General features: G+C 44.0%; 1 protein-coding gene across 2 annotated transcripts; it reads left to right on the top strand.

Moving 5' to 3' along the window:
* Window positions 1–236: 236 nt before the first annotated feature.
* On the top strand, window positions 237–15985 carry LOC141476820 (mothers against decapentaplegic homolog 4). Of its 2 annotated transcripts, XM_074165610.1 has the most exons (11): window positions 237–623; window positions 1585–1759; window positions 2178–2207; window positions 4593–4808; window positions 6648–6767; window positions 6893–7003; window positions 8829–8879; window positions 10755–10938; window positions 11902–12070; window positions 13073–13211; window positions 14879–15985. In XM_074165610.1, exons 1-11 carry the CDS (start codon window positions 375–377, stop codon window positions 15088–15090), a joined length of 1656 nt encoding a protein of 551 aa, XP_074021711.1. In that variant the 5' UTR covers window positions 237–374; the 3' UTR covers window positions 15091–15985. The 2 variants fall into 2 exon arrangements, with proteins under 2 accessions (XP_074021711.1, XP_074021712.1); XM_074165611.1 differs by lacking the exon at window positions 6648–6767 and having other exon boundaries at window positions 375–623.
* The last annotated feature ends 8333 nt before the right edge of the window (window positions 15986–24318 follow it).

Here is a 24318-nt window from a genome sequence, read left to right as displayed (position 1 = left end):
TTAAATATTGTTACTAGGGAAAAAAAAATAATAATCTTATATCTAAAAGCGTGCAAGCAGCGTCTTAAGCATGTTTTTAGCTATCATGGGACAAGCAATGCAGTTTTTTTTTTTCATGTGCTTTTAATATCCTGCACTTAGCTTGAAAATAAAAGAAGCAAAAAGCCACAGACTTCCTTAGAAACATGATCTGCAATTTGTTAAAAACAATTCTAATGTAGATATTTTTTCCTCCTAGGTTTTACCAAGAGACAGTACATCTAACACTTAACTTGGATCATCTCTTGTTCATCAGCTTGAAAATCATAACAGCCCCCAAAAGTGACAGTTGATCTGAAAGAGAGAAAAAAAAAAAAAAAAAAAAGCTGTGACAAATGGACAATATGTCTATTACTAACACGCCAACAAGTAATGATGCTTGTCTGAGCATTGTTCACAGCTTGATGTGCCATCGACAAGGTGGAGAGAGTGAAACTTTTGCCAAACGCGCAATTGAAAGTTTAGTTAAAAAGCTAAAGGAGAAAAAAGATGAATTGGATTCTTTGATTACAGCTATAACCACAAATGGAGCTCATCCTAGCAAGTGCGTTACAATACAGAGAACGCTGGATGGGAGGCTTCAGGTTAGTACAAGTGAAAAAAAAATCAGATGTTTTCCTCCTAGTGAAGCTGGAGCGAAAGTGAGTGACGCAGGATCCTAGAGTGTTGAGGAAGATTAGCTCTTCTCTTGCATCCCCCCATTTGTAGGCCTGTTTTGTGGCTGGAGCTCTGGACTGCTGCAGTAGTTGATTATTATTATTATTTTTTTTTAAAAAAAAAAAAAAAGGAGCAGAAGGCGTGGGATCAGCCGTTCTTAAACAAGTGTGTGTGTGTGGCAGTAAAAAGCAGGGTCACGTAACAAATTCGGCTGTTTATCCTGGTATTTTCACTACAAGCTTCTGTTAGCTCTGTGTTGGTCAGCAGCGGGAAGAAAGACCGATGATCCCTTGCTAAGGTACTCCAAGGAGTCTGCGCTGAGGATTTACGTTAGCCTTAGATCGTCAGTACTCAGTACCTGCCTAGCTTGGGTTGCGATTTCCTTGTTCCAGGACAGCTGTCCTGTTTGCTGGCTAGCTTTCCGTCTACCCTACAAGCATTATTTTTTCTTTTTTTTTTTTTTTCTTTTTTTAAATTTTTTTTTCAGTATAATGGATTGGCATTCTTCTACTTGTTAAATTCCTTATAGCGTAGCTTAGTGCCTCGTTCCTCTTCTTCTGGGGCAAAGCATCATCCACAGTGGGGAAGGTGACCATACATAACTACGTTAAGCACAAATTCTGCTTCTGCCAATTTGTAGCCAGTATTTTTTTTCTCCTTAAGAATCACAGTTGTTGACTTAACCGTAGCAAAAACCCTAAGGGAATTTTATTTCTGATGAGTACAGAATTTGGGTAAACTGTACACCATTTTCCCCCCCCCTCCCCCCATATTTTGATGATGGAGAGAGGTTGTGGTGGTGTTTGTCCTCCTCCAGCTTTGCTCCTCGCTAAATAAAGGGAAATGCCTTGCTACTTTCCCAATCAACTTTTGTGTCTGACTTTTTAGGTGGCTGGTCGCAAGGGATTCCCTCATGTGATTTACGCTCGTCTTTGGAGGTGGCCTGATCTTCATAAAAATGAACTCAAGCATGTTAAATATTGTCAGTATGCTTTTGACTTAAAATGTGACAGTGTCTGTGTAAATCCTTACCATTATGAGCGTGTAGTATCGCCTGGCATCGGTAAGTAAGACTCTTGATTTAAAATGGAACAGTGGGAATAGAATGTAAAATGTTTTCCTTTTGAGTGTAGGAAATCTAGGCCTAAATTAGAAACATTAACTTTTAATGATCTGAATATAAATTGCTTTCATACGCTCGTGTCCATCTTCTTAGTGGAATTATTTTTTACCTTTATTCTGAATTTGAAAGGACAGTTTGTGGCTTTTGTTTAAGTCTTTCTGTTGGCTTTGTGCTGAGTTCTTATAATTAATGTGTATCCTAGGAATAACTTAGCTTTGAGACTTGTGATGGAGGGGGTGTAATATATAGAGTCTGTAATACTGGTTTGTAAAGGCTTATAAACTTAATGTTCGGACATGATTGATCTCTGTGTATATAATCCTCCACCCTTTTTTCTTTTTTTTCTTCTTTTTAAAAGATCTCTCAGGACTGACACTACAGAGTTCTGGTGAGTATTTCTGTTTACTGTCGCATTTCTGTGGGCACAAACTGCGTTAAACTCTTCAGAACATACACAGTTTATTCCTGAGTATCTCCTTGGGAGGGAGGATGGAGAGCAGATGGAAATTTGTCTCTCCGGTTTTGGAAAACCAGCTAAATAGTGTACGAGAGGCAAATATTGATAAATTATTTTCACAGAATCACAGAATGCTATGGGGTTGGAGGGAACCTCGAGATCATCTAGTCCAACCCCCTGCCAAAGCAGGGCCACCCACAGCAGGTCCCACAGGAACGTGTCCAGGTGGGGTTTGAATGTCTCCAGAGAAGGAGACTCCACCACCTCTCTGGGCAGCCTCTTCCAGGGCTCTGACACCCTCACGGGAAAGAAGTTCCTCCTCATGTTGAGATGGAACTTTTTACGGTCAAGTTTGTGCCCGTTTCCTCTTGTCGTGTCCCTGGGCACCACTGAAAAAAGACTGGCCCCATCCTCCTGACACCCACCCTTGAAGTATTTATAGGCATCAATCAGATCCCCCCTCAGTCTTCTCTTCAGACTCAAAAGACCCAAGTCCCCCATTCAAAACTGAACTTTTTTTCCTTCTAGAAGAAATTGATAGGAAGGAAATTTGGGTAATCCAATGTTTTTAGCACATTATTACAAATATCCAGCCAAAAATGACTTTAAAAAGCCCAAAACTGGACTTTAACTTGTGTTCTCGTCTCCGCTAATTTGCATTTGTTACCTGTGTCTTCTGAAAAATGATCCTTTTGGAGAGAATCAAAGCTTTCCAGCCAGCAGTTAAATATATACTAAGTGTTTCCTTGTCTTGCTACTGCTTTTGCAGCAGGAAACAGTAAATTACTGTCAGATTTTAATATATTTAAGGCTGCTTTAAAAACGAGCATGGGAGCTAACGTAGTGTCAAGAGTTTTACTTGAACAGGCTCAATAAGATACAGAGAAAGAAATAGTTGTAGTGGCCACGGTCGTAATTTCATAGAATCATAGAACGGTTTGTGTTGGAAGGGACCTTAAAAATCATCTAGTTCCAACCCCCCCTGCCATGGGCAGGGACACCTTCTGCTGTGTGCGGAATATTCTGAATATTTCCTTAAGCTGTACGTGGAATATTCATAATTAGTGACTGTTGTTCAATATAGAGTAGTGTTACATTGTCTTTGAATGTGAATTTTGGTGTTTCTAGTCAATTTGGGTGGGAGTTGCTTAAAATTACTTCAGGGATGCATGAAGGTGGGTTTTTTTTATGTGCTGTGTTCACGAATTACATTTTTCGTAGGAGCTTTATGTAGGTTCTTACTTGTATACTAGGAATTGGTTTGTTCGCTGCTGCGTTAACATATATTTAGGTGCTTGACAAAAAGCATGTTTTTCCCTTTTATTGACCGTGTCCAATCACACGATGATGGGCTGGGAAACAAAATGCTCTTCGAGTCTGGTACTGTGGGACTAAACTGCTTGTTTGATAGCAGAAAGGAGAAGAATTTGCTTTTCCATCTAGTTACGCTTCGCAATTTTCCTGCTGCCGACTCGAAGTGTTGATTTGTAATTTAGAGGAGCGCTTTAGCAGTGTGTATGTGGGTTAAATAAACAGCTCTGAGGAGAAGGACCTGGGAGTTCTGGTGAACAATAGGATGACCATGAGCCAACATGGCCAAGAAGGCCAATGGCATCCTGGGGAGCATCAGGAAGAGTGTGGCCAGCAGGTTGAGGGAAGTCATCCTCCCCCTCTGCTCTGCCCTGGGGAGGCCCCAGCTGGAGCACTGGGTCCAGTTCTGGGCTCCCCAGTTGAAGAAGGACAGGCAATTGCTGGAGAGGGGACAGCAGAGGGCTACAAAGATGCTGAGGGGCCTGGAGCATCTCTCTGATGAGGAAAGGCTGAGGGACTTGGGTCTTTTGAGTCTGGAGAAGAGAAGCCTGAGGGGGGATCTGATTGATGCCTCTAAATACTTCAAGGGTGGGTGTCAGGAGGATGGGGCCAGTCTTTTTTCAGTGGTGCCCAGGGACAGGACAAGAGGAAATGGGCACAAACTGGAACATGGGAAGTTCCACCTAACCATTCAGAGAAACTTCTTTGCTGTGAGGGTGTCAGAGCCCTGGCAGAGGCTGCCCAGAGAGGTGGTGGAGTCTCCTTCTCTGGAGACATTCAAACCCCACCTGGACACGTTCCTGTGGGACCTGCTGTGGGTGGCCCTGCTTTGGCAGGGAGTTGGACTAGATGATCTCCAGAGGTCCCTTCCCAACCCCATATCATTCTGTAATTCTGTAAATCCTCCCCTCAGTAGTTTTAATCACCTGGTTAGTGCTGGAAATTTGTAGTTAAATCCTGAAAATAGTTTTGCTTTTCACTGTTGAACTCTTGTCTCCTTCGCAGCTCCATCAAGCATGTTGGTGAAAGACGAATACGTTCATGACTACGAGGGGCAGCCGTCATTGTCTTCTGCTGAAGGCCATTCGGTCCAAACCATCCAGCACCCACCAAGTAACAGGGCATCTACGGAGCCTTACAGCACCCCAGCCATGCTGGCCCCCACTGAGGCTAGCACTACCAGCACCACTAATTTTCCCAACATTCCTGTGGCTTCAACAAGTAAGATCACGGAGATTATACGAAATTCCTGAAAAATGTGAAAGCTCTTGAGATAACAGTTGATGTTTTTGCCAAAGTAGGTCTTGCATTGGAACTGTGCTGCTGCCACGCTACGCCGATAAAACGTGTGGCAGTAGGATCTAGGCAGGCTCATAAGCGTTAACATAAAGTTTTAATTTGCAGCGTAATTAGAGTAACTTTGCTTTTCCTGGTGACCCAGTCTTTTTTTTTTTCAGCGAGACTGACGCTATGTGAGTGTGACAGGACTGTTTTGGTTATGCCAAAGCTTCAGCGTTCCAATATTAAAACAGTTGACCACTGACAAAACATTATGGCTATTATTGGAATAATTCCTGTAGGAATGAAAGAGTTTCATTAATTTATTACAACAGCAAGCGGGACAACAAATGGATATACTCTAAGGTGGCAGCATTGTGAGGTTTTCAGACAACTCTTTAGTGTTCCCCAGCTGACAAAATGAGTCTTCCAGTTTTAACTTGATTATTTTTCTAACGGCCCACTGTGCTACCGAAGTGACAGCCCTAATTAATATTTTCACGCGTCCGTTGGAGTGCTGCGGTGAAGTTTCGCTTACTTTTCTTTGTGTATTTAGAAGAGTCGGGTTTTACCAGCGCCAAACCTCACGCTTCACTCCAGGGGGGACAGTAAAGCGGTTACGTAGCCGACGTCCTGCAGCCCCAGTGTAGGGAAACCATGAAGTTTGGAGGGATTTCACGTACTCTTCATCACTTTAATATCAATGATGAGTGAATATAATGGATCTCGTGTTATCAAATTTGAATTACAGTGACGTGGTGTTTTGGTAATGTTCTTTAATTTTAGCTGACAGCTTTTTTTGCTAAAACTAACGATGATTTTGCTAAGCTGAAATACAATGTCTGCATTTGTCTCCAGCAGAGAAAAAAAAAAAAAAAAAAGGATAGGGGTTGAATTGTATTGCCTTTTCACAACAGTTTATAGTCAAAAACTTCTTCTCATCGGTGCTACAATTGTTGGAGCCAAGTGGACAAGGAAAAAAAAAAAAAGCTCATTTTTAGGTTTTATTTTGTTTTCAATGGGTTAAATTCTGCTGGCCACACCAGTTTGAGAGTGCAAGTGTACTTGTGAAACTGCTGATCAGTTTAAGTGTTAATGGCTGAGCTGAAGCCTTTTAAAATCAAATTCTCTTCACCTGTTCTGAAATATCGGTAGCTTTACTTTAAAGCTTAGACAATTCTTGAAATATTTCTTTGGGAATGAAACAAAATCAATCCCAGCAACTTCTCTCAGGAAGGAGTCCAGTGATGTATGCAGCTCTATTCAAGTACTGGTTTTCAAAAATAAAATACTGTTGAGTATGTTTTGGAGGAACATAAATTCAAGCAAGCGTCCTCCTTAGGAACAGCAGTTATAACGTGCTGAAAATAAGCAATTTATTGGACCTGCTGTTGGCCTGTTTGGACTCGTACCAAATCTGCTCCGGTGATGTTAATCACTAAAACCTGTGACATCTCTTCTTCTTTCCTTTCAAACTGCAAAACGAGATGTGAACAAACCCAAGATGCGGTTGATAAAGAGAGTTCTCTGCATACTTCTGCTCCTAAAAATATTAAAGGTGGCGAGAGTCAAAATTAGCTGATGCAGAGCATCTTTCTTCACGTTTCCTAAGACACTCCGGTGGGTGGAAAAAAAAACCAAATAAAATACTGAAACCAAACTTGTAGGAACTGTGTATTGCAGTGCCCTTAGTTGGGTGTATTTTCCTACCCAGTAGTGCTGAGCTCTTCTTAATTACACGTTTTGGAACGTTCATGAATAGGTAGTGTGTTCTTTTACCAGGTCAACCTACCAGTATATTGACAGGTAGCCATAGTGATGGACTCTTACAGATTGCTTCAGGGCCTCAGCCAGGAACTCAGCAGAATGGGTTTACAGCTCAGCCAGCTACTTACCATCACAGTGAGTATATACATACGTGCACTCTTCTTAGTTTTCTAAAAACCAGTTCAGGAGAAATAGAGGATTAGAAGTGAGATGGGGGGAAAAAACTCCCTTAAAAACCAACCGCTCCTTTCTTTTTCTAGATAGTACCACAACTTGGACTGGAAGTCGGACGGCAGCCTACACCCCTACCATACCTCACCACCAGAATGGCCATCTTCAGCACCATCCACCTATGCATCCTGGACATTACTGTAAGTAGTGCAGGTTTTTCAACTCACTTATATATTTTTTATTTTGATGTTATTGAGTGGTGGGGGCTCATTTGTGATTATTCTTTACCCTCAAATCCTTTTTTTTTTCATTATAGAACTACCATTACTGTGTTTAGTATCTTCTGATGCTTAAATAGAAGAACTTGATGGACTTTCCTTCACTAAAGCAGCAGAGATTAGAAATTCAGATAGCTATAGTGATACCATCTATATTATAGATGTCTTACTATACCTAACAAAACCAGCATTTCCTTTCTAAACCTGTTTTTAAAGCTTTGCAGTCTCGTAGTAAATATTTTCTTTGCGGAAAAGGAAGCTGATTCAGAACCCGTTGTTGGGACATTTTTCTTTCAAAACTTGGAAGTTTCTGGCTGTTTTTATTTTCTAGGAATATTGAAGTCATGCCTTAATGATGTAAGGGTCTACATTAAGCTTTGGAAGGCGCGTATCCGTGTACACAGGCCAGTTTAAAAGAGCTTTGTGAAAATGCAGTGAAATACTTGTCAATAAAATGCTCTTGCCATGAGTACGTTTGGCAAAGAAACTTGAAAATCTTTCTCATCTACAAAACAGGACCACAACATCTTGTTTTAAGGTACAGGAGATGGGTAGGGAAAAAAAAGTAGTCAAATATCTAGCGTTAAATGGCTACCAGAGTATATGCCTTATAAGAGTATAGTGCAAAAACCCCACCAAAATTCAAATTTTTCTAAATTTTGTGGCCCAAAGCTGGAACAGTTGGTTATTTGCTAATATTGTGCTTAACCAGATCACCTGTTTGCATCAGCCGTTAGCGGAGAAAAGAATATGCTATGAGTTAATGTTAGAATGACTTTGTGACTTGTGTCCATCAAGAAAATTGCGAGTTAGATATAGTTATTAAGTTTCATTATTTTATTCTCTTAAGATGCCACTTCGTTTATCATCTTCCTTGTCAGAAACATCAGGATGTAAAAACTCCAGTGGTGCTGTAGATACTCTATAAAATGTTTCTCAGTGCATGTATCTTTCCGTAATTAATATTTGTAACTGGCTGGTGATACAACATAGAGCTTTTCTTGGCTGCTGCCATTTCTCACTTCAGAAAAGTCGCGTGTTTTGTCACCTACTGACGTTGTGCCTGTTTTTGACGTCTTGTTGCAAAAGCTGCTGGTACTTATAATACTATGTTTAAGTCTTTCCTTCTCCTTCTGGGCTGCCTGGAAGGGACCCGGTTAGTTTATAAAAGTGGAGAGAATAAACTGGCCGATACCAAAGACCGTATTCAGTACTTTTATTTTTTTTTTCTTTAGAAAATGAGTTCTTTAGGGCTTTTTTCCATCTTCAGGGAGTGTTTCTGATGGTTAAGCCCCCAGCACGCTGGGCAACTTGTTCTGTGATTGATGAAACTAATGAAGTGTGGTTCCTGATGGATTTATATCACGTGCCTCTATACAATGATTCTTTCCTTGCCCAACTTGGGGACACGTGTGAACCCAAAGTCCTATTTCTATTACAGCTGCAGGCCACATCTGGTTTCTCCTCTCTCCTGGAGCTGGGTCTGGCTTGAACAACCTTTCCTCCTGGGATACTAACAGAGCTCTTAGCTCTACCCAGCTTCTGAATTTTTAGGAAACCTCTAAGAGTGTAATTCTTTTGTGGACATTTTTCTCCCCTGTCAGATTTGGCCACTTGATTCAAATTACTGGGATTAATAACATCTGGCATACTCAGAAGTCTATTCTTGTAGGAAAACAAGTTAAGAGAGAAGAGAAAACCTTTTTTTTTCCTTGTGTAAAAACAAATTGCATGTTTTCTTTTAAAGGGCCAGTTCACAACGAACTTGCATTCCAGCCTCCTATATCAAATCATCCTGGTGAGTAAAATCTTAACATATAATGCTAATATTGTGGGAGCTAATAACTTTCTGGTTTGAGTCTGGTGGTTTTGGGGGTTTTTTTTTGTATCGGGTGCTCTGAAATCTGTGAGATACATGTTCAAAAGGGGAGGAAAAAAGGAGAGGAACCATTTTACGATGAGTCTTCTTGTGAATTCAGACATTTCTTTTGGAATGGTGACATGGGCTGCAAACTGAATTTAATTTAGATGCTGGTGCCCCTACCCTGGAGGTGTCTTGATACTCCTGAATGTCCTTGATCCTAAACCTTACAGGGTACCTGAAGTTGGACTTTTTGCCTGCTTAGAAACCTCGTGGAGCTTAGGTCATTCCAAAGCCCCTCTTGGATCCGTGACCTAGAAGTCCCTCATCCCTCTGAAAGAGAGGAATTGCCATTCTTAGCATTTAGTGCTGAAGTTCCTCTTTGGACCTTTGGGTAGGAGCTTGTTTTTTTCCAGGAATCTTCATTAAGGGTAGCAGTTCATACAATCATAGAATGGTTAGAGTTGAAAGAGACCTTAAAGATCATCTAGTTCCACCCCCCTGGCCTGGGCAGGGACATCTACCACTAGATCAGGTTGCTCAAAGCCCCATCCAGCCTGGTCTTCATGGAACCAAGGAGGCCTTGTCTTGCGGTAGCTCCGTCGCAGGTCCGAGGTGATACTTGATTTTTAACAGCAGCAAAGCTGTTTCTTGCACAGGGAGACTTGCGTAGTTGAAAAGCCTAAAAATTTAACTCCTTTATTCATTGGCCAGTGACGAAATCAGTACCAGAAATAAAACTATTGATAATTGCTGGCTGAATGTAACTGTAGCTAAATTGTACTTCATATTATTTTGCGTGTCTCTTTCACCCTATTGATTTCACCCTGCCCGGTCCTGAGAGACGCGAGTATTTATTTGAAGATTAAAAAAAATTAAAGGAATTCAGGCACCTTAGTTTTATTCTTTTCTAATAAAAACGGCACGACAAGCTTCTTAAGCCAAGTAGGTGTGCTCTTGGGTGCTGCTGTTTGTAATGGATGGGTAGCACTTACGGCACTGGGAGAGCTCTTTTTTTCCTGCTGGCTTTTCAGGCTGTTGTGTTTAGATCCTATCACGTTAGTTCTTCTGCTTCCCCTGTTTCGAATAAACTACGGTGCTGATTTTCTTTGCCCTCCCCAACAAGCTGTTTAAGTGCCAGCTTTGTCACCCTTTGGTGGAAAAGGGCCCTTAAAAGTCACCAAAAGGCACCTCGTTCTGCTCCCTCGCTTAATATTTCCTTGTTTTATCCCGTACCTGACTTTCTTCTGTGCAGACAAGATCAGTCTGTGATCTTTGATGTTCCCCCCCCGCCGTTGCCCTGCTTTCCAAATCCGGTTTGTTTTGCAGGGAGGATAGAGAAAGCTTATTCCACCCAGGAGGTAGTTACTCTTATATCTTAAGCCAGATCTGTTTGAGAGCAAGTTTTTTATCAGCCTAGCCATGAATAGATATATATATGTATTAATTCTTTACGCTAAAGGAGGACAAAATCAAGCTGTGATCATAAGGTGCAGGAATGCAGATGGTTTACAAAATCTTACTGGAATTCTAAACTGTACAAAGACTTTTAAGATCTTAACTACAAAAAAAACCAACCCTAGCATTGATGCGTGCTCAAATAAAAGCAACAAGCCCATGTTTGATGTAGTTTGTTTTATTTTTCTGTCTTAGCAGACGCGTCTTTGTATATCTGGACTTTCTTACGTGAATGCACACTCTGAATGAAAAACGCAGTTGCAGGAGGCTTAATTGATTATTTTACTTGGTTTATAGGTTGGGTTTTTTTTTTTTTTGGTGCCTGTCAGTCAGTTAATTGTCTCTGTTCTTCAGCTCCAGAATATTGGTGTTCAATCGCATATTTTGAAATGGACGTGCAAGTCGGGGAAACGTTTAAGGTCCCTTCGAGCTGTCCGATTGTGACTGTCGATGGATACGTGGATCCTTCCGGAGGAGACCGTTTCTGCCTGGGCCAGCTTTCCAACGTGCATAGAACAGAAGCCATTGAGAGAGCAAGGTAATCTGCGCGTCCCAAAAGCTCCAGCCCTCTGTATATTTGATAATATTTTATTTTGCCTTTAGGGCGTGCCTCCCTTTTGAAATTCCAAGTGCGGCGCGTTTCTTTTAACGGAATTAACTCCAGAAGAGCGTATCCTTCTGCTCTTAACGCATTGAAGATGTGAACTGGGTGACAAGGACCTTCGGTGCTTTGCGACAACGCGTTGCTTTTTTCATTGCTTTCACAGGCTGCGCCTTCGAGGATAAAATTAGCGGCTCGTGGTGTTCTGTATGCAAGCTGAATATTAGCTCTCCACACCACAGAGCGGCGTGAGAATAACTGCAATGTATAGATTTGTCGAAGGAGCAAAGGAAGGTTGATGGAGAGCTGGTTGGGTTTTCATTCATTCTCACCAGGCTTTGATGGGGAAGCATAAAGAACCGAAGCAATCTCGGAACTTTATTTTCTTCCCCGGAGCTAAAAAGAATCAAATAATTGCATGTCTTCAGAAATGTTGCGTTGTGACAATCAAAACGTGAGATAGCTGTAACGCGATCCAAACGAACGTACAGTTCTGCATGAAAATGGGGCTTTGTGTATGTACTGGAGTGACTTTCTATACTATAATACTCGTGGGATTTTTACACTTCCCAGCAGGACCGAATGCATTTGGTGTCACAGCCCCGTGTTGTCCGGGAGTGCGGTAGTTGCTACTCGAATATCATTGCTTCTATATTCCGTGCTTCCCATAGATCTTTACATTGCATTAAAGATGTTTTCTTACTTTACAAATTTTACGTAACTATATTCTAATTTATACCCAAGATAATAACTACGCTTTCAACTCCTTGTATGAGCGGACTGTGAAAAGGTATCACAGACGACTGAGAGCTGGAGAATTAATTCTTTATGGTTTATTTAGTAAAGGTTTGCTTTACGGTCTGTATACACAGGTGTATTGTAGTGGGTTTTCTTTTGCAGGTTGCACATAGGTAAAGGGGTGCAGCTGGAGTGCAAAGGAGAAGGTGACGTGTGGGTCCGATGCCTCAGCGACCACGCGGTCTTCGTTCAGAGTTACTACCTGGATCGAGAAGCGGGACGTGCACCAGGGGATGCTGTTCACAAGATTTACCCAAGTGCATATATAAAGGTTGGTTTGATTTCTTTAAAATGAACCACTGCTAAGATTTTTAGCAGAGGTTAGCTGTTTCTTTCCTCTGTTTCCAAAACAAGAACGGTTGGGAAACTGTGGAAGTATAAAGTGTGTGTTAACGTGTTACCAACATGAAGTGATCCAGAGGTCCCAGCAAGCTGCATGGAAACAAATGATTTTCAGGAGATTCTTACTTGGACATGCCTCTGCCAGACTTGAAACTTTACTTAGGACAAGCCACGCTTGTTAAAAAAAATATATTTTTGAATTAGAGAGAAACTGCTTGAAGTTTTGCAGTGATTTTTCTTACTATTTTTTTAATCCTCAGTTTTGCAGGCAGGTTGCGTAATGAAGGGGAAAGAAACAGAATCACAGAACGCTACGGGGTTGAAAGGGACCTCTGGAGATCATCTAGTCCAACCCCCAAAACCTTCACCTTCATTACACAATAATCTGATTTTATATCACAAAGATGTAAAATGCTCCCAACCTGAAACCTAGATGCTGAAACCTCAGACCTGCCGGTTATTGGCAATTCTTTTAAATAGACTGACACGTTTCAGCAAAGCAGTGAAGAAGAAGAAAGTTTGACGAAGTGAAGTAGGGCGTGTTGGCTACCATTTTTATTTATATGCCTGTTTTCGGGAAATCCTGGGATTTAACTAAAAAGTCAGGATTTCATCAGCCTGTAGCATCCTTCGGACTTCGATCCTGCGGCCAGTTTAGCCTGCTCAGCTCCGCCAGGTTCTGGTATTGCTGGTAACGTCATATGGGAAATGTCTCTAAGAATTAGCTTTAATGGATTATTTCTTTTAGAAATTAAACTGCTCAGGGAAGGTTTGCTTTTACCCAAGTGTGTGGTGAGACTGTAGAAGTTGCTTTGGGAGAGCGGAGTGGTCCAGATCATTGGGGACCGGAGTTGAGGAATTCTTTCCTTCATTGATTTCGGTAAGTCTCCAGAGTTTGATATTTAACTTTTTTTTTTTTTTTTTTTTTAAGGTGTTTGATTTACGCCAATGTCATCGTCAGATGCAACAACAGGCTGCCACTGCCCAAGCTGCTGCTGCTGCCCAAGCTGCAGCCGTAGCCGGAAACATCCCCGGACCGGGATCAGTAGGTGGAATAGCCCCAGCCATTAGTAAGTACATTAACGGCTTGATCTCCTTTTTTTCCTGAAATAACAAATAACGGGGCTGTGCCTCGCAGCACCCTCCCACCCATCTACCCACTGCTCCTCCAGCAGCACAAATGAGCCGGGGGCTCGGTGGGGCTGGGGTGGCACCGTGGTAAGTCCATATCCATTCGCTTTGTACCTGCTCCGTGCACGGGTTCTCACTCTGTAGTCTTCAGGGAATGTTGGATGTGAGGTCAAATAGCATAAATCTATGACTTTAAACAGAGATACCTTTGGCTTCTTAGACCCAGGCTTGAAAAATGATCTTTGATCTAAGCTCATAAAAACACTACTCAAAACAGCGGGGATTACTGAGCGACAAAGTCCTTCGCTAGGTATAGGGAAATTAAATATTAAGATTCTTGAGAAGAGGAAGAAGAGAGTGTGAGGGTGTTTTTTTTCTCCCCTTTTTTTTTTCCCTTTTTTTCTCCCCTTTTTTTCTCCCCTTTTTTTCCTCCCCTTTTTTTCCTCCCCTTTTTTTCCTCCCCTTTTTTTCCTCCCCTTTTTTTCCTCCCCTTTTTTTCCTCCCCTTTTTTCCTCCCCTTTTTTCCTCCCCTTTTTTTCCTCCCCTTTTTTTCCTCCCCTTTTTTTCCTCCCCTTTTTTTCCTCCCCTTTTTTTCCTCCCCTTTTTTCCTCCCCCTTTTTTCCTCCCCCTTTTTTCCTCCCCTTTTTTCCTCCCCTTTTTTCCTCCCCTTTTTTCCTCCCCTTTTTTCCTCCCCTTTTTTCCTCCCCTTTTTTTCCTCCCCTTTTTTTCCTCCCCTTTTTTTCCTCCCCTTTTTTTCCTCCCCTTTTTTTCCTCCCCTTTTTTTCCTCCCCTTTTTTTCCTCCCCTTTTTTTCCTCCCCTTTTCTTCCTCCCCTTTTCTTCCTCCCCTTTTCTTCCTCCCCTTTTCTTCCTCCCCTTTTCTTCCTCCCCTTTTCTTCCTCCCCTTTTCTTCCTCCCCTTTTTTTTATTTTTTTTTAAAGTTATTCTGTGCTCAAGTTTCCTTAGCTGCTAAATTCTAGATCCTTGAAATTATCCATAAGTACTTAGATGTCTCAGGCTGCTTTATGTGCCACAGTGTTTTCTGGATTCCTTGTATTACCAAATACATCTTTCCAGCTTTTCCTATAAATCGTTGAAGGCGTTTTGGGGAACGTATTCAACTTCTCTCGTAGCCACGCTTGTCATTTGAAGTTTGCCAGCTGCATTCATCTTTTTATTTTATTAGATGTAAGTAGTGTAATTTGTTAACCCAGCTTCCTGCAGGTGATCAGTGTCGAGTTTTGAAAACACAACATTTGGCAAACCTCAAGAATAAGTATTTTTTTTTACGATATTTCCTAAATAAGGTTTACGTGTGTTGTATCGCATAAGGCACTAGGTTTCATCACGTCTGCTTTATTATAAGGACTTTTAGATTTCAACACCCTTTCAAGATTGCGGGATGATGGAAAAAAAATTTTAATAGGAAGAAATGCAAAATAATCGCTGTGTTCGTTAGAGCAGAGATCTAGAAATAGGGATTGGCCCTTGGTTGTGGTGAGAGGGAATTGTACGTGAAGACAGAGCCACGCCAACAGGGGATGGCTGAACAAACAGGTGATAAAAGAGCTTGTCTGTCAACACTTACTCGAAACCTCTCCCGTTTAGGTCTGTCAGCCGCTGCTGGAATCGGTGTAGACGACCTTCGCCGCTTGTGCATACTCAGGATGAGTTTTGTAAAAGGTTGGGGACCTGATTACCCAAGACAGAGCATCAAAGAGACACCGTGCTGGATCGAAATCCACTTGCACCGTGCCCTCCAGCTTCTAGACGAAGTTCTTCATACCATGCCTATTGCAGACCCACAACCTTTAGACTGAGATCCCTCTGCTGCAACTGCTGTGGGCCCTTATATTCGTGAGGATGGTGGATTGTAAAATACAATTCTGTTTATAACCTGAAGATATATTTTACTTTTGTTTCTGCTTAATCTTCTAAAACCAGGTTTTAAAAATGTGTTTGCCGCCTTGCTCTTAGCAGAAAGAAACTGAACATGCAGAATTTGGATTTTGGTTATTTTTCAGAACTTAATTGTCATGATACATGGCTCAGGGCTTAAAAGTGAAAGGTTAAACGCCTTCTAGAGAACTTTACAGTGTTGGGTTGGTTCCCTTCGAAACTTTCCTTCTCTACGATGGCATCTCGGTGATAAGCCTCACAGGAGCCTTTTGTATGCAGAATATATATTATATATATATTTATATCTGAAAATTCCTTCTAATAGTTATAAACATTTACCTTATAGCGACTTTAAAATTCCGACTGATTTGTGATGTTCTTTTTAGGGAACAATAGTTAACAGAAGACTTCTTTATTTTGTTGACTATCTTGGTATGATTTTTTTTTCCAGATTAAAACGTAGAAGCTGCCAAAAAAAAAAAAAAAGTGAGGGATGAGGCATACGTTGTTGGCATTGATTCAAAAATAGCGAGGAAAAGAAAACGTGGCTTTTCCTTCACTAGTTTTTAAAATTAAAAAAAAAAAAAGAAAAAAAGATATCTTAGATTTTTATTTATATAGACAAACGTGAGTTTTAAAAAAAAAACACTAAAGGAAACGGATACTTTCAGTGCTGGCACTCAATTTCAATATAACATGAAATACCCCAATCTGCAAAGTTGCCACTGAATTTGCGTAACGAGTACCTAAAGGCAGGAACGTATTTTCATAACTACTACTGACTTCTATGATTTTACTCGAGTAAAACTTGGCAGGTATTTTAAAAAAAAAACCAACAAAAAACAAAAAAACCACAACAAAAACCAGTTGCATGGCTTTTTTTTTTTTTTTTTTTTTTAACTCGCGCAACGCCATTAAATCGATTCCCGTACGATATTCCATCGATATTTAGGATCCAGTTTTTTGTATCTGTTCACCATTTCCACTCAGGGCAAGATGGCAAACTTGTTTTTATACCTCGCGGTTATTTTAAGCCCTTATGCCATCAACGACCGTATCAATTGGCAATGACTTTGTATAGAGAATTTCTAGTAGGAAAAAAAAACAACCCCAACCAACCAACAAACAAACAAACGAAACCAACAATGTATTGACTGTATGACAGATACGATATGTATGCTTTCTCTCTAGTTAATAGTATAAATAAAATTATGAAAACCCTGATTTTTTTATAAATTTAGTTTGCTTCTATTATGTAATTCTGCACCTCGAAACCATTGATTTTTTTTTTTTTTTTTTTTGAGTGATGGATTATTTTTTTCCCTTTGCAAGACCGGCAGCAGCAGCCGATAGCGGTAGGAATTTTTCTCCGTTTCAACTTGCCGGGAAGCAAGTCCCAATTTTTCTTTACTTTCGATAAAAGCACGGCCGGAGGATGTCTGTTTTTGGGGCTATTGGATGGGATATGGAGAAGCAGCAGGAATTCCTGATTTTTCAGGGAGTTGGAGCTTAGTTCAACAGGCAGAGACGTACGTGGGCTCCAACTGAGGTCCTTCAAGGCTCCAACTGAGGTCCTTCAAGGCTCCAGCTGAGGTCCTTCAAGCACTGCCACGCTTCACGGAGCCGACCTGCCTGCGTTTAACATCGGTAGAAGTCTGGAAGAGGTTCTTCAGAAGCTTTTCACCAAGTTTTTAGCGCAGTTTCAGGAATGCGTCGAGGGCTGGGACGCACAGCGTTTAGGTATCGCGTCCCCCGTACACCGAAATTCTTACGGAGAAGTGAGCGGTTGTCGTTTCTGCCGCGGAAGACGTGACTTCGGAGCAATGATCGGAAATGGATGAGTTTTCTCCCTGTTTTCATTAACAGGGTTGCCTTCTTCAGCCTAACTTATGATGAGATCGCTTTTTTTCCCCCTCTTATGTGGCAACTTCTTGATGTTTGGAAAAAAACCAGTGATTGCTTTTCTCAAGACCTTTAGTTTAAAACCTTTTTCGTTTTCCTTTCCTGACGATCTAGTTTGTCCCAAAACTGAGCGTCTTCGGGTTCTTGAGGAACGCTTTCAGCAGAAGATTCTACCTGCATCCTCCGAGAAGCTTATTTACCTCCGTTCTGCTCCATCTACAACAGAAAACCTGATTTGGGGGAAGAAATGAGAATCCTTGACTACACTTTCATCTTGGCAACCTCCCTTTTGAATTGTCTGCCCTGGTCTTAATGCTGGGATCGCGGTGCCTCGGCTTTTGGGAAACGTGGAGCCTTCTGACCCGTGAATTGCTTATAACGGACTTAATTCGATAAGGAATCCATGAGTTTAGTCTCTATTTACCTTTGTGGTTTTCCCCGTGCTCCTCTTGGTGGGTGACTGATCTGCGTACGGCTGCTTCACGGAAAAGTTACCTTTTGATTGTGCCAAACTTGGATAAAATACCGCAAGATTGCTTCTGCCCCTTGGTGTTCTTGCCTGTATTACAGGCTGAAAAAAATTCAGCTCTTTTATTTTTATTTTTTTTTTGCAGATGGTTTTCAAGTCTCCTTAAGTCTCTACCTACAGCGAATGGTAGTATTTAGATGGCCCGAAGCCTTCAGGGTAGAACAACAAAATGACGTCACCGGAGTTTTATCGGAACCCAAAAACCGCGGGCTCCTCATCAGGAGAAATCTGGACTTCGTGTGGGGCAAAAAAAAAATAACCAAAATGGCGTTTACTGACAAGATGGCACCCGTAACTGTTAAAGAACGAAGTGAGAGAATCTCGTCCTTAAGTTTTTTTTTTTAGTATGCCTTTAACTTAATTTTTGTGCTCTTATTTCTTATGCCAAGGCATAAAAGGCAGCGCGTAGCGGATCGGAAACCCTTTAACGGCAACGCATTGAGCCTTTGACAGTCTCTCGGCGTTTGTGTCTTTATTTTTGAGGTTTTGGGAAAGAGCTGCAGCGATGACAGCCGTGACCATCCCTATCCATGCTGTGGGCAGCGATGGCAGGAATCCCAGAATCCCGTCTCCTCCTCGCCTCCCAATATCTCAAATTCGCCCAATTCAACAAGTTTTGGGGTGTATTTTTTTTTTTTTTCCCATTTATCAATCTCTTGCTTGTCGTCCCCTTCCCGCGTCTGCCTTGCTTGGATCTGTCGACAGAATTAATTACCCCTGCGTTTTCTCACCCTCGATTACGCTCTCCTCAAAACCGGCATTGTGCTGGAGGACTTTGGGATTTCACTGGGTGCGCTGGAGAGCCGGGATTAGCTCCGGAAGGCTTAGCCGGCTTTAGCCGCCTTATTGTTCATTTCAAAAGCCCAGGGCATTTAAAGTTTACGCGGTGGAGACGTAGGAGAGGAAAAATCTTCGTCGCTGGTTTGGAAATCCTTAAAACAATTCCACCGGGAATCCCTCGGAAGGAGCGATAACCACTAAGAAACGGTTCTCCTTAACATCGCTTTTCTGAGCTTGATAATGATGAATTTAGGGACCTGGACTGTGATATAAATCACTTCATTAAGGGCTCTGGCGGACTGAAGACCTGGGAAGGTTTATGGAGAGAGGGACCAGGGGAAGATCTGGAAAGGTTTATGGAGAGAGGGACCAGAGGAACATCTAGCTGGTTCATGGAGAAGAGGGACCAGAGGAAGATCTGGAAAGGTTTATGGAGAGAGGGACCAGAGGAACATCTAGCTGGTTCATGGAGAAGAGGGACCAGAGGAAGATCTGGAAAGGTTTATGGAGAGAGGGACCAGAGGAACATCTAGCTGGTTCCTGGAGAGAGGGACCAGAGGAAGACCTGGCTGGTTCATGGAGGAGAGGGACCTCCAGGGCGAAGGAGAGGATGGGCTCCCCCAGTCACCACGCAGGTCAGCAGCAGCAGTAGTCCTGTGTCCAACTCCTGTGCCTTACCTTGTAGACCATCTTCTCGTGACACTTCCAAAGACGACAGCGTCCTCTCGGCGTAGCTCAGGAACGACTGCCTCAATTCTTCTACTGGGAACCATGAAAAAATTTCCTCTGCCAGTGAAAACAGGGTGGGGGCTTCTGCCTCTGGACCCTTCAAATGTTGTTTACGTCTTGATGGTGGTCTTGGAGACATCTTTAATCTCTTCTTGGAAGAGTAAGCGCTTTAGAAAGGACTGTCTCCTTGATTTGCTGGGGTTTTTTTAAACTCTGCTGCGCGGAGTGACTGGGGTGGCTGGTCCCTTCTTCAACGCGACCAGTTAAAGCCGGCCAGATGGGTCTTCCTCTAAGTGGGATTCAGACTTCATTTGTGAGAAATCCTCTTTCCTCCTCCCCTCCTCCCAGGCCCCACGCTACGTAACGTCTGCCCTATGAAATGACAAGACGCTCAGTTGCTCGGTGGTGTCACGGACACAATTTTTGAGAGGTTGCTTCATTTTATATTTTTTAAAGTGGTGGTCTTGCCTGGTCCTGCTGATGATGGTGTTTCCATGCCTGGTAACGGGTTTTTGAGGACCATGGCACCGTTCTTGGGATGGAGTTGCCTGCCGTAGGGCGTTGGCCCTATTTGATGAGCACCAAGGTGGTCGCTTCCACTCTTGATGTGGGTGCTCATCACTTTGGTCCCGGACAGGGAGACGAAACCAGTGAAAACCACTTCTCCATCGGTGGCGTAGGAGCTGGATGCTGAATCCTCGCGTCATCCACCTCCAAAATGATGGTGTGTCTCTTCTTGATGGTGTGTTTCTGGGAGGTGCCACCGTTGACGAGTTCAAGGGATGCCGCTGAGGTCCCCCAAGGACTGACGGGCCTCGCTCGCTGAGACCTGGTGGAGAGCAGAACCTCTGCCCACAAAAACCTCCGGAGGTTTTGGCGCTGCTGTTGTGCCTTGTGAGTTGACGCATCGCTCCTAAATTTACAGGACGTCATTCTTTCGAGATGACCTTTGCGCTTTCTTGCTCCGGCACCTTTTTTTTTCCGTGTCTTTTTTTTTTTTTTTTTTAATTTAATTTTATTTTATTTTATTTTATTTTATTTTATTTTATTTTATTTTATTTTATTTTTTTTGGTGGAAATTTGGTAGCGCTACCAAGTTGTCACTCGGCTGGATGGAGAGCTGCCAACTACTCGTAACCCCAAAACTCACCGCCAGAGGGGATTTTTTTGGGGTGGTTTGGTTTGGTTTGGTTTGGTTTTTTTTTTTTGGTTTCTTTTTTTCCGTTCTTCTTTTAGCCATTGCCTTTTGATAAGCGGTCACCAGAATTCCCAGTAGTTCCTTTGTAGCTTTACTGTATGTTTTTCATTAGACCTAGTTTGTGGATAATATACTGTAGTTAACTTTCCTGAAATTCTGTAACAGAGTATGTTTTTGATTAAAAAAGGTAAAGATTCGAGTCTCGGCCGCCTTTGTCTCGTTCAGGGGAGAGATCTCACCCCCTTTCAGGCTGAAAAACTGGTCTTTAACCCGTTCTGCGGGGCAGGGCTGGGATTTCAGAAGGTCCTCTTCTCCCAGTCCCCTATCTCAGATGCTTGGGTCCCCAAATCCAAGTGCAGTGTCCGGACGCGCGGGTACCGGCCCATCTTAAGCTGGTGGGACACAACAGATTTGTGGGTGCTTCTATTAATGGAAATCATGTCTTTGTGTGCGTTTATTGTGGTCACGAGAGCTCTGCTCCGTCCCCTCCTGCAGTCACCGGGCTGCAAAACTCCTCCCGATAAACGGGTAAAGCACCAACCACCACAGCGTGGTGTGTCCAGCTCTGGAGTCCTCAGCTCAGGAAACACATGGACCTGTTGGGGCGGGGCCAGAGGAGGCCACGGAGATGATCCACGGATGGAGCCCCTCTGCTGTGAGAACAGGCTGAGAGAGTTGGGGTTCTCCAACCTGGAGAAGAGAAGGCTCCGGGGAGACCTCAGAGCCCCTTCCAGTCCCTCAAGGGGCTCCAGGAAAGCTGGGGAGGGACTCTTGATCAGGGAGGGGAGCCACAGGACGAGGGGGAAGGGTTTGACACTGGAAGAGGGGAGATTGAGATGAGATCTGGGGAAGAACTTCTTTGCTGTGAGGGTGGTGAGACCCTGGCCCAGGTTGCCCAGAGAAGCTGTGGCTGCCCCATCCCTGGAGGGGTTCAAGGCCAGGTTGGAGGGGGCTTTGATCAACGTGGTCTGGTGGGAGGTGTCCCCTGCCCAGGGCAGGGGGGTTGGAACTGGATGATCTTTAAGGTCCCTTCCGACCCAAACCATTCCATGATTCTATGATCGCCAGGCACCCACCCTGGAGGCTCCAAGGTGTCCAACAGCCCCAAAACCCCAGCGCTCCCATGGGAACACAAAGAGCACTGGCGGGGGGCTGGCACGGGGACAGGGATGTCCCCAGTCCCTTGAGCACCACAGAGGCCCTGTTGATCCAGGCATGGGGCACAAATATGAGGTGGGACAGTGCTGAGGCCACCAGGATATCACTGCAGTGCTTGTTGGCCCAGGGTGGCTTCAGAGGTGCCTGTCTCCAGCCCCTTCCATGCCAGGGGAGACCCAACCACCACTGGAGCCACCAGCGCCGTGTACCTTGTGAGGGTGCAGGGATGTGACCAAGGACACCCAGTGTGGTGGTAGCAGAGGTGGGCAAGGGCGGCTGTGGGTGGGGACATCCAGGCAGCCCAGGGCAGTAGCAGGTGGAGGGGACATGGGACATGCCACCGAAAGACTGGGCTCAGGTCAGCACAGGTTGGTGGAGCAGAGTCTGAGGAGGGAGCATCCCAAGGAACAGGCGATGGGACAAGAGGAAATGGCCTCAAGTTGCCCCAGGGGAGGTTTAGGATGGATATTGGGAAAAATTTCCTCACGGAAAGGGTTGTCAAGCCTTGGAAGAGGCTGCCCAGGGCAGTGGTGGAGTCACCATCCCTGGAGGTATTGAAAAGCCGGGCAGACGTGGTGCTGAGGGACACGGTTTAATGGTGGTTTTGGGTTGATGGTTGGACTTGGTGATCTGAATGGTCCCTTCCAACCAAAAATGATTCCATGATCCTCCCTGGGTGCTCCTGAGCTCCCCACAATCAACTTCATCCATATTTAATTTGTTTTTTTTCCCTCTTGAGTTATGGACACACGGTTGGTTGATGCCCCAATTTCCCTCTTGCCCTTATTTTGGGCAGCCCCACCTGGCCACGGAATCCACCGTCTCATCCCTGTATTTCATCCCACGGAGCTGTCTCCTGCCGTCCCCACCGGGAGGGATTTCCTACAGCCCCTCGGCCCCAAACCCATTTGTTTTCCTTGCAACAACCTGCACCCCCAGTTCCTTCAGCTCCTTTTCCATTGATTTATTTTAAATTTTTCCCAAGCAGCTCTTGGAAACACACTCCAACTTCGGAAAAAAATTGAGGCAAGGAAAAAAAAAAAGCCCTAAACCTTCTTTTTTTTGTTGTTGTTGTTTACACCAGTTAGGCTTGTTTTGGGAGAGGAGCTCTGGGACATCAGTATGGGATCCCACCAGCCTGAACCCTGCCTGTCATGCCGGAGCCAGGCTCAGCCGGGGATGGAACCGGGTACTTGTCCCCTTGTGTCCCATCGGCCCTGCCACCCGCTGCCAGAGCCTTTCTTGCAGCCTCTGCCACCAAAAGTCCTCCCCACGTCACCGGCACCTGGTTGTCCCAGCAGCTCCAGGGAGAAAAAAATGCTCCAGGATGGGACTCAGGAGGTGTCCGTGGGCAGGGAGCTCCTTCCCGGGACACCAAACCCAAGGTGAGCTCCTGGGACACCAACCCACAGGTGAGTTTCCCCCCAAATTCTCCATTTTAACCGTTCCAACCCCAAAAGCCAACTCAGCTCCTGAGTCTCGATGCGTCGGTGGTCTCATCCTAAGGGAAAGCATCACCCTCATCCTCACTAGACCTGGAGAAGGGAGTTTCGGTTCCAAGGAGGGAGAGGATTCCTGAGCCCAACCGCTCGCAGAAATGAAAGAAAAGCACAAAAGGGATTTATTTTTAATTTTTACCTGGTGTCCCGGGGAGAAAGTTCGATCCCTGCGGAGAGCTGAGCAGGAAGAGCCTAATCCTTATATATATTTTTTTTTTTTTTCAGGAGATGCTGAGCACTGGGATGTGCCGATCCCGCCACGGCCTGGACCACTTCCCACCCCGAGGTTCACACGAAGCAACCACGCTCTGCAACACGGAGCAGAGAACAACCCTCAGCTCCTTCCCCGGCAGCTGGGAGAGGTTTCCCATCCCTATTCCCCCCCTTTTTTTTAATCCCCAACAAGGAGCCAGAAGAGGTTTGGTTTTTTTTTTTTTTCCCAGAGCAGGGCTTGTGGATCAGCCGGATGCTGCTGGAGGAGAGCAGGGCTGGGGGGGACATCTACCAGATGAAGGTCCTGGGGTGGGTGAGGCTTTTAGGTGTTGCCAACCCAGGCGTGCCCAGAGAGGTGGTGGAATGTCCTTCTCTGGAGACATTCCAACCCCGCCTGGACCCGTTCCTGTGGGACCTGCTCTGGCTGGACCTGCTTTGGCAGGTGGGTTGGACTAGATGATCTCCAGAGGTCCCTTCCAACCCCAATCATTCTGGGATTCTGGAGGGAAAACTTCAGGAGCTGAAAGGGAAAAAAAAAAAAAAAATTAAAAAATTCAAGCTTAAAACTTCACCTTGAAATTAAAAAAAAAAATTAATTAAAATTATTTATTTTTTCCTAACTAGCCCGGCAGTTCCTGCCGATGCCCCGTGGCAAGTCCTTCCCTTTCCATGAGCAAAATTCCAAGCGGGTTACTCACCCATCACAAGTGCTCCCGAGGATGGAAAAATAAATTCACTACAACAAATTGAGGAGAACTGGAGGGGTTTTTAATTAGCCCGTGTCCGTCTTCCGCGACGGAGAAGTAACCGCGGCGCCGCTTCCTCTGCTGAATCAAAGGGGTTGGGATCTCGAGATGGTTGATGGCCACCTAGAAATAACGAGGTTGCGTCTCTCTCCTTCCTGAGGGGTTTTTTTTTATGCTTGAGGTCTCTTGGTGCGACCCTAAACCCGCCCCGAGACCGGGGTGAAGTCCATTTAAATATTCCCTCATCTCCTCCCAAGATTTGCTATTTAAAAGGCAATATTCCCTTCAAGAAAGTGACCAGATTTGAGACCACGAGCTCCAGGGAGGTGGCTTTGAGGACCACAGGCAGCTCCACCGCCTCCGTATCCACCCACCCCCCAGATGATGGAGGGGGC

Source organism: Numenius arquata, chromosome W (genome assembly GCF_964106895.1).
Source record: "Numenius arquata chromosome W, bNumArq3.hap1.1, whole genome shotgun sequence".
Lineage (NCBI taxonomy): Eukaryota > Metazoa > Chordata > Aves > Charadriiformes > Scolopacidae > Numenius > Numenius arquata.
Note: the sequence above shows the minus strand (reverse complement) of the source record. Positions and strands in the feature narration are given on the sequence as shown.